The following is an 11,020-nucleotide window of genomic DNA, read 5'->3' as shown; positions in this document are numbered from 1 at the left end:
TCAGTAAAAGCAGACCGTGTGAAGAATGCTCTTTCCTGTTTTCTCCTCTGCTGCCTACAGCAGCTGATCCACTGTCTTCCATGTCGTCTGCCTGCTGGAAGCTCTGGCACAGCTCACAGATGAGGAACGCCCGGAAGGTGGCCTCCTCCAAGGTGTCCTCGATGTCCATGTCCACCACGTGCACAGCCCGGAAGGTCACCTGCTCCCTGGCACACAGCTCCTGCACCACTTGGTCGTATACCCTCTCCTCGCAGGTGAAAATGACTTCAAAGGAGTCGCTGCACTCCTGAAACCTTTCTGGGTGAGGCTTGATTCTCTCCTTCCTCTCCAAGATGCGCAGGATTCCGTTGCCACGGTAGCATTCCAGGTCTTTCCTGGAGAGGTCGTCATACATGTGCACGTACCTTGTGGAGAAATCGCACCTCATGGGATGTGGACGACAGCGTGTGGGTCCCGGGAGCCTCACCGGAGATCTGGCTCCAAAAGAGCGCACGCTGAACCCTTTCTTCTGGAGGATACTGTGGGCTTCCATGCTCCTGTTCATGTTGATCATGCACACCACAGCCACCCCGAGAGCTGACGGGGGCATGATGGCGGCCCCTGGGGGCTTCCGGGGCTGCCAGAACACTGTGGGTGTCCACCTGGTTTCGACTCTTCCAACCAGCACAATGTTCGAGAATAGGCACCAGGCTTATAGTCCATCACCCCCACAGAGCAGGCGGAGACTTCTAGGACTTCCTGACGGAATTGGTTTCATCAGGTGCAGTGCCATCCGATCCTGAGACCTATAACCTAATCACGACAGCCATGCGCCCCTGGCATCAACTAAACCACTGGATCCCAAAAAGGATGTGACCACCCAGCACAGCCATGTGAAACCCGCAGTTCACCCTGTTGGTTTACATGGTGAATGAGGGCTGAGGTTGACAGTGACCACATCAAGCAGGCTAACTGTAAGCATGTCACTGCTCTGCCATGAACTGGTCATGAATATGAGTGGAAAATCTGTTTTCAGATTTTGAAGGTACAACCAATTCAGTTCTACATATAAGTATCCTTGCACGTTAATGTGCATTTGGACTTTCTAGAAATGCCATTGTGTAAATCATAGGAGGATTGTACATAGTTTTGCCTAAAAATTCATCAAGTCGTTCACCAGTACAAACAAATCACACACTGGACAACATCCCTGCTGACAGTATAGTAGGAGTCACCACATAGCATTTTCTGTATTTGATATTCTTAAAATAATGGTTTGCAAGTAAAATCAAGAATTGATGGAAGCTCTTCCAACTAGCAAAGTGCCCCAGAACAGGAACAGGGTTTGTGTTCAGTTACCTTTAAGGAGTGGGTGGAGACAAACAGGATTCCTTGACTGACTGAATATGATCAGATGGAGTGCCATCTAATCGTGCTAAGCATAACACGATCATTAGAACAGTTGGATGATTAAATCACTTGTGCTTCTAATTCTCTTGACAAGGGTGTTGCTAGAAGGAGCGCTTTTAAATCTGGAGTTAGCCCTGTTGGTTCAGTTTTGTATTTAATTAGAGAGAAGGGATAGGATAAAGGAAGGAAGGAAAGAAACTTCTGGAGGAAATGGATATGTTCATGGCAAAGATTGTGGTGATGGTTTCTCAACGTATATTTATCTCCAAACCCATCAAGTTGTATACACTAAATATACTTTTGTATATTTACAAAGCTTTTTGTATATCATTCATACCTCAGTAAAATGTTTTTTAAAGGAAATCTTTTTATAGCTATAAATGTCAACTAAGAGCTTGCAATGGCTTTTTGAGTCAGCACAAATCTGGCTAGTGAATTAAAGACATCTCAAAGACCTTACCAACATAGATCCCATGTTTCAAACCATCAAAAAGACCAATTTTATCAAACCATTTTTTTGCTTAAATTTTGTAATTCATATAAAAAGATAATACACAGGGGTGCCTGGGTGGCTCAGTCATTAAGCATCTGACTTCGGCTCAGGTCATGATCTCACAGTTGGGGAGTTCGAGTCCCACATCGGGTGAGCTTGAGCCCCACTTTAGGTAAGCACGAGCCCCGCTTCAGATAAAACATAAGCCCTGGATGAGCCCCACTTCTCCCTCTTTCTCTCTCTCTCTGCCCTTGCTCACTTGCACCCTCTCGAGAGAGAGAGAGACAGAACACACAGAAGAGGAGAGTAGATGGCAGTCACTAGGGGTTGGAAGAAATGGATATAAAATTTCAGTTATGCAAGATAATTAAGTTCTTTTTTTAATTTTTTAAATGTTTTTATATTTATTTTTGAGAGAGAGAGAGAGAGCGTGCACAGGGCTCGAACTTGTGAACCGAGAGACCATGACCTGAGCCGAAGTCAGATACTTAACTGACTAAGCCACCCAGGTGCCCCAAAATGATTAAGTTCTAAAGATATTCTGTACAACATTGTGCCTATAGTGAACAATACTGTATTGCACACATAAAATTTTAAGAGATAGATAGGTAGATAAATAGATAGATACACAGACAGATAATAGATAGAGATATAATCAACTCCTAGAGCACATCCCAGACCAATTAAATCAGAATCTCCAGGATATGGAATGCATTGTGATTCTAACTTTATTTGCTAATTTTTGCCATTCCTCTGCCCATGTAGCCTTTACTTTTCAAAATTTATTTATCACCAGAATTTAGTCCATACACATTTGATGTAAGGACTATTGGACTTCATTCCTTGAGTTTTATTTATTTTACATTTTTGTTTCTGCCCTTGATTTTTGTTATTTTTATGATTTTTATCAAGTTGTTATATACTCCAGTCCGCCCTTATTAATTTGGAAGTTCTATCTTGATTTTCCATTCCATTAAATGGTTACCTGCACTTTCCCTGCCCTTCCTAATTAGATCATATTTCCCTATTATTATTTGAAAAAAAGTTTTCTAAATCTCTTAATTCTTTTTCACTGACCCTATTCCTAACCCCCAGATTTTGCTGAGACATTAAGTTAATTCTAATTCAATGGTCTTAATCTAATTTATTTTGGAGATAGCCCTTTTGATTTCTGAGTCCCTGTAACTTAGAATGGACTCTCCCTGAAGCCTCGCCTTTTTCCATTAGACTTTATAATAAATTATTTAAATATTTAACTCAACCTTCACTGCCTCTGTTTTCTTGCTTTTCTTCCCATTCCTCCACTCCCATTTTGTTCTGGTAAACATAAGTGATATGTGTAACGGTTTTCTCTTGCTCCTTAGAATTAAAAATCTTTACCAGAGTATTTCTTTCTCATCAGTCTATTCCAGTACTTCTCAATCTTTCATTCTTTATCACCTACCTAATGAGTCTTTTTAGACATTTTTTCCAAATTCCTCCTATGAGATTTTAATAGCACAGATAAATCACATATTGGCTTATGTACTGTATCTACACTTTACACATAAAAAGAGTGAGATTTTTTTTTCCCACCACCACCACCGCCAGCCCCCAAAATCATTTTCCCTTCCTTAGGGGTGATATCACCCCTGTTGAGGAAGTATGATCTAGCCTGAAACACCCTGAGCCTTTTATAACATCTCAAGAAATATTCTACTATTTCATTCTTTTTGATAGCTGAGTAATATTCCATTATGTATGTATGTATGTATATATATATATATATATATATATATATATATATATATATATATCTCACATCTTCTTTATCCATGCATCATCAGTCAATGGACATTTTAGTTCTTTCCATAATTTGGCTATTGTTGATAGTGCTGCCATAAACATTGGGGTGCATGTGCCCCTTTGGATCAGTATCTTTGTGTCCTTTAGATAAATACCTAATAGTGCAATACTGGATCATAGGGTAATTCTATTTTTAACTTTTTGAGGAACCTCCACGTGATTTTCCAGAGTGGCTGCACTAGTTTGCATTTTCACCAACAGTGTAAGAGGGTTCTCCTTTCTCTGCATACTTGCCAATATCTGTTGTTTCCTGAGTTGTTAATTTCAGCCATTCTTACTGGTGGTATCTCATTCTGGTTTTGATTTGTATTTCCCTGATGATGAATGATGTTGAGTGTCTTTTCATGCATCTTTTACCCATTTGTACGTCTTCTTTGGAGAAATGTCTATTCATGTCTTCTGCCCATTTCTTAACTAGATTATTTATTTTTGGGGTGTTGAGTTTGATAAATTATTTATAGATTTTGGATACTAGTCATTTGCAATGACATGGATAGAACTAGAGTGTTATGCCAAGCGAAATAAGTCAGTCAGAAAAAGAAAAATACCATATGATTTCACTCATATGTGGAATTTAAGAAACAAAACATAGGGGAAGGGAATGAAAAATAAAATAAAAACAGAGAGGGAGGCAAATCATAAGAGACTCTCAACTATAGAGAACAAACTGAGGGTTAGTGGAGGGGATGTGTGGGAGGAATGGGCTAAATGGTTGATGGGCATTAAGGAGGGCACTTGTTGGGATGAGCACTGGGTGTTATATGTAAGTGGTGAATCAGTAAATTCTACCCTGAAACCAATACTACACTATATGTTAACTAACCTGAATTTAAATAAAGTCTTGGAAATAAGTGAAAGAAAGAAAGAAAGAAAGAAAGAAAGAAAGAAAGAAAGAAAGAAAGAAAGAAAGAAAGAAAGAAAAAAGAAGAAGAAAAGGAAAGAAAAGAAAAGAAAAGAAAAGAAAAGAAAATAGTCTACTAGTGTTTAGTTCATTATTGTCTCCCAATCATTGATGCCCCTTACTCCTTCTGGTATTCCAGTAACTTACAATTTGTTATTCTTGATTAATTTTTTATATTTTTCGCTGCTTGTTTTGAGATACAGCTCAAATCTAGCTTGTATCTCTGAAAAGCCATCTCTTCCTTCAATTCATTCACTAAATTATTTATAAGAGAAATTATATTATGGACTCAGAAAATGTTTTTTGTCATCTTCCTCCTTCAATTTCTTTAATGGAATTTACCTTTTATCTGAGTTGTCTTCTTTCTCCCTTAGTACCTGTATGGCAGTGGGTGAATGTGCAGTTTGTTCTAAGGAACCATCTCTTGCTGCTGGGCCCACTGACAAAGGATTCGTATACCCAGCTCACTGAGGCTCAAGTCTGACTGTTCCTAGACCCCCAAATGGGAGCAGACCCAGAGATGGTGGAAGGCAAAGTGGTCTCTACTCCCACAAGGGTGATGGCAAAAAACAGAGTAAGCAGCAGCTCTCCTCTGATGCATCTGAAGAAAGCCTTCCAGTCCCCTGGTCTACATTCTGCTCGTGATTTCACCTTGGCTTTTTGGGTCCATGGAGAGTATAGTTTCAGGATACCAAAATCAATCTCTCCCATCTTCCCTCCTTGGATCTTAAGCCTAGGCACTAAGTTAATAGCATTCAGAAAGCACTCCCACACACCATCAGGCCTTCGTGTAACCAAGATTCCCTCCTGTGCTATCATTTTACAGCTCTCTTATAGTACATGGGACAGATAGAACAATCTACTTATGCCAACCCTAAGTGAGTCCATCTCTAAGATACCAATACCGTCTGTTTCATTACAGGGTGGCTGAAAATTGAGGTTTATGTCCTTCTTACTGTGGTCTCACTGAGGAGGACCCAGCTGGGTGAGGGGAACAGGACCCAGGCTGAGGAATCCTGGGTAGGAGTAGAGCCACCAGATGCAGTGACAGCACCACAGGGTGCCTCCAATCAGCTGAGTAGACGCCAGTGGGTGCTTTGTCTTTAACCAGAAAGGGGAGTGAGAGGATGCATCCCCAGGACCAAGCTGCCAGTTCTCACCTTTCCCCTGCCAGGCAGTTGGAGGCGCAAGGCCTGAGGCACACAGCTGCCTCAGCCTGAGGAAAGACTTGGGTGGCTGGAGGCCCAGCTCTGGCCCACTGGCTGCCTCTCCTCCACTACGACCCATAGGAAAGGGAAAGTTTAAGTATGGCAGGTGAGATCTTGCAGGGTGAGAAAGAAAGCATCCCAGACGGGCACTGGGGCCTGAGGAGTGAGGGGGAGGAGGAATAGATCAGCAAGAAGAGAACCAGACAATGAGTATTCTCAAGGCCAAGGGAGGGAGTCTCCATGAGAGCAGAGTGCTATGCCACTGAAGTGTCTTGTGGAGTAATAACACCCAAAAGGGGGTATTGCATTTGGCTAGGAGCAGTTTGTAGAACACAGTGTCCCACTTACACTGAAGCCTAGAAAGCTCAAGATGTGGCACTGGAAATAGAGTTTATAAAAGAAAAACATGTTTTGGGGCACCTGGGTGGCTCAGTTAGTTAAGAGTCTGACTTTGGCTCAGGTCACAATCTCACGGTTTGTGGGTTCCAGCCCCACACACGGGCTCTGTGCTGCCAGCTCGGAGCCTGGAGCCTGCTTCGGATTCTGTGTCTCCCTCTCTTTGCACCTCCCCAGCTCACTCACCTGCTCTCTCTCTCGCTCTCTCTCTCTCTCTCTCTCTCTCTCTCTCAAAAATAAACTTTAAAAAAAGAGAGAGAGAAGAGAAGCATGTTTAAAGGTCTCCTCTTACCTGCTTTCAAAATAATGAATTACTCCCCTAGAACTTCCAAAAGTAAATCATTTTTTTTCACACTCAGGAATAAACTCTTGGCTTATAATATCCATAGTAGATGGGTTTCAATCCATTGTAGATATTCTTTTTGATGTTCATATTGTCCTGACTTGAGGCCTCTGTCTCCATGCTAACATGGATGGGAAGGGGTAAGCCTGGAGGCAGAGACCAGTTACCCCTCAGGTGGCCAAGGATGAAACCTAAACCAGTCAGTACCTTGGAGCTTTAGGACATCTGTGAATGAGCAGTAAGTATATCCAGCCTCCACAGCTAAGTACAATGGAGTAGCTTATGCCACACTAACCCTCCTGTCAATAGTAAATGTAAAAGCTGGATAAAATACATAAAGTCACTGAAGGTATTAGGGAGAAATCAAGCCAGGCAGGCCTTAAAGGAGAAAAATTGCTGGAGAGAATGTAGGTGTACCTAGACAATGCCACATTTGCCTGTGCTTTTTCCCTCAGAGCATTTGCTGAGTCCAGGTATGGAGAATAGACTACGCAGAAAGAGGGGGCTGGGCTTGTGGCATTTCCAGTGGGCTGGAAAGAAGGAAGCTGGAGTTCAGAGATGCCATGGAGTCTGAGACTTGAGATGGAAGAGGGAACCTTAGAGAAATGAGCCCAAAATTTAGCATGTAATTTCCCCTTGAGGTGTTTTTCAGTTCCTAACCTGTGCAACTCCAAGACAAGATTCCCCGCACCTAAGTTGAAAGCAACAGCTATGAGGGTAAACAGCTATGCAAAAGTTTTAGCAGCTCTATGTTGCTGGGGATTCAGAGGTTATAGGTCAGGGCCTGAGAAGGTAGGGTGACACTTGTAAGCACTCCAGGCTTACCTCTGAGACAGCAGAAGGGCTGTGCTCTAGGAGTAACGGCAACCAGTAAAAGATTAGCACTAACAAAGTGGGATCAAAACCTGCCAGTACTCTATCTGCCTTTTTGGAGAAAGAGAACATTACCCGAGAACATGAGCCAAAGCTTCTACAGTTTTTCATATACAATGATTTTATCCACACAACCCAAATCAAATATTACTAAGCATGCCAAGAAACAGTACCAAATAACTAAAATTAATGAGGGGCAAAAAACATGCTTTTGGAGGTTTTCCAGACTTTTTCCTGTGGTTGATTTCAAGCTTCATAGCATTGTGGTCTGAAAGTATGCATGGTATAATTTCAATTCTTGTAAACTTATGAAGGGCTGTTTTGTGACCCAGTATATGATCTATCTTGGAGAATGTTCCATGTGCACTCGAGAAGAAAGTATATTCTGTTGCTTTGGGATGCAGAGTTCTAAATAGATCTGTCAAGTCCATCTGATCCAGTGTCTCATTCAGGGCCCTTGTTTCTTTATTGACCGTGTGTCTAGATGATCTATCCATTTCTGTAAGTGGGGTGTTAAAGTCCCCAGCAATTACCACATTCTTATCAATAAGGTTGCTTCTGTTTATGAGTAATTGTTTTATATATTTGGGGGCTCCGGTATTCGGCGCATAGACATTTATAATTGTTAGCTCTTCCTGATGGATAGACCCTGTAACTATTATATAATGTCCTTCTTCATCTCTTGTTACAGCCTTTAATTTAAAGTCTAGTTTGTCTGATATAAGTATGGCTACTCCAGCTTTCTTCTGGCTTCCAGTAGCATGATAAATAGTTCTCCATCCCCTCACTCTGAATCTAAAGGTGTCCTCAGGTCTAAAATGAGTCTCTTGTAGACAGCAAATAGATGGGTCTTGTTTTTTTATCCATTCTGATACCCTATGTCTTTTGGTTGGCGCATTTAATCCATTTACATTCAGTGTTATTATAGAAAGATACGGGTTTAGAGTCATTGTGATGTCTGTATGTTTTATGCTTGTAGTGATGTCTCTGGTACTTTGTCTCACAGGGTCCCCCTTAGGATCTCTTGTAGGGCTGGTTTAGTGGTGACAAATTCCTTCAGTTTTTGTTTGTTTGGGAAGACCTTTATCTCTCCTTCTATTCTAAATGACAGACTTGCTGGATAAAGGATTCTCGGCTGCATATTTGTGCTGTCTAGCACCCTGAAAATCTCGTGCCAATTCTTTCTGGCCTGCCAAGTTTCAAAAGAGAGATCAGTCACGAGTCTTATAGGTCTCCCTTTATATGTGAGGGCACGTTTACCAATGAGGGGCAAAAAACAACAGAAACAGAGCCACAGAAGATCTAAATATTGAACCAAACAGACAGGGATTTTTAAATAAAATGAAGACCAAAGTCTTCAAGGTGAAAAACATGTGAAAAAGAAGCCCACATCCAGGATCTCCAGAACCTCAAGTAGCTAGCTACCTGTTGCCACCACCAGAAGATACACAGAAACAGTCCCGCTGAGTGACGGTCCAAGCCTTAAATAATGCTATGAATTGAGCTACCAAATGTGAGCCAGGAGGATTCGTATCTTGGACCTGATGCCTGTATTAAATAGACCTCTGTGATCCCATTCACTAAAGCCTTTATCCAAATATTTGTCCTCTAGATCTTACCATTCTAAAGAGAAAAGAATTACCCCCATAGAAAGTGGACTAAGGGGAAAAAAAGTATTTTCAGTATATATTCGCTTAGCCTCTTTCAAAACAAAAACCTACCCCTAGAACTAGAAACCAATTGCTCAGCACCCTTGGGCAGCCACATTTGAATTTCTTCTCTGCAAATGGAGTTATGGGGGATGGGGAAGTGTCTTTGAATTTGAATGAGAATTTACAGTGCACAATATGTTAGTGATGGAGAGGAGAAAATAGGTTTCAGAAACATTTAGGAGTAATCTTGTTAAGACTTCATGACTGATTGGTTCTGGGAAGGTCCAGAAAGACTCTCAGGTTTCTCCACAGAGTGACTGCACATGAAGTCCTACAACGAACTAACATGAATTAAGGAGAAGTAGGAAGTTGTTACTTTTGCCAAGTTCAATTTAAAGCATAAACAGGAAAAGGTATGCTGATGCCGTTTAGATATTGAACTCTGAAGATTACAGAAGAAGCCTTAGATGGAACTTAGATTTCAGTGGCATCAGTGTATTCAGGTGAGAGTAGATGAACCAAAAGGAAAAACAAAATAAAAAAATAAAATAAAATAAAATAAAATAAAATAAAATAAAATAAAATAAAATAAAATAAAATAAAATATAAAATGTATCTGCTAAGTATTTGTTTATATCTCATCTCATTTCAAAAACCAATTTGAGTCAGCAGGAGAGCATGTTGCACAAGAATAAAAATCATCTGAGGATAGTTGCCTAACAGACTTTAAATTTAGGGTGAAAGAGGAACTGTCTTAGACACAATAAGAGGAATTCAGGTTTTGTTTCATTGAAGCAAAGGATTCAGAAAGTTTTAAGAAGTTGAGACTGAGAAAAATGTTGAATTCGGTGGAGAGTGCCAGTGTGGGAGGAATTAGGCTTTAATTTGGCACAGAAAAGCCCTCAGGGAACTCTGCAAGAATGCTAAAGTATAAGCTAAGGTGTAAGTCAGATGGCAGCAGGCTGTAGAGGGAATAAGGACAGACAGCTGGCTTGTGAAGGGCGGGAGGTGGGGAGGGGGGCGGGTTTTAACTTGAGATTTGGCCTTGAAAAAGGCCCAACACATGAGTGGAAGGTTTGTTTCGAAAATAGGAGGTACTAAACTGTTTCATCCTGAGGAGACTTAAACAACCATCCAGGAGATCAAAGACATTTGCTATAGCAAGGTCCTAGATGAGATGAAAGGAAGTTATTAGAAGGGCAGTGTGGGATGCAGTGATCTTGAATAATAGGGACACTCTGTCCCTGAGCCAAGAGGAAGGTAATAACAATTACTATGGTTACTGTGTTGGCACTCTTAGCTGGTAAGCATAGTAAGACTTTAGGTATTTTATCCTCTTTAACCTTAAGGGCATAGAATTATCCACTGAGGGACTGAGAAATCAAGACATTTCCTAAGGTCATTACCACTTGTACCCAATTAATATGATTAAAATATCCTAAGCCTTTGGCCAGTAGGTCCCACTGCCCCCATGGAGATCATAGGTGTTGATGATTCTAAGTTGGAAACTGGGGTGGTTGGAGGTTAAAAGAGCACACCTGATGCCTTCCTATTTTGATGATACAACAAAGATACTACAGTTTGAATACAGAGCTTGATAAGTGTGAGAAGTTAGTTGAGGATGAGAAAACCACCCTCTTCTGTACCTCCCTTTCTTCCTGCCTTCTTTTAGTATTCCCACCCTTCATCGTTTCTTCCCTTCCACCCTCACCACCCACACCTTTGCTGCTCCTCCGCAGTTTGCCCACCATCAATGTTCCTTCCACTTCCCACCAGCCTGGTTCTCCTCCATGACCTCCACCCACCCCAACATTTCTATTTACTCATCTGACAAGTAGACTGCCTTATCCCCACTCAGGTAGTTCCTGACTGGACAGAAATCTGACATATTTTCACATTTCAGTGACCTTACCTAGGAAG

General features: G+C 41.3%; 1 protein-coding gene across 1 annotated transcript; it reads right to left on the bottom strand.

The window, feature by feature from the left end:
- Nucleotides 1-589, bottom strand: LOC124504813 (RNA polymerase II subunit A C-terminal domain phosphatase SSU72-like). Its single transcript, XM_047070370.1, is given in 2 exon segments — nt 1-73; nt 75-589. Coding segments are annotated over 2 exon segments (588 nt in total).
- Nucleotides 590-11,020: the final 10,431 nt, after the last annotated feature.

The sequence above is a fragment of the Lynx rufus genome, unplaced genomic scaffold (assembly GCF_022079265.1).
Source record: "Lynx rufus isolate CCGP_SWC_20201006 ecotype Redwood Valley unplaced genomic scaffold, mLynRuf1.p SCAF_9, whole genome shotgun sequence".
Taxonomy (NCBI): domain Eukaryota; kingdom Metazoa; phylum Chordata; class Mammalia; order Carnivora; family Felidae; genus Lynx; species Lynx rufus.
Note: the sequence above shows the minus strand (reverse complement) of the source record. Positions and strands in the feature narration are given on the sequence as shown.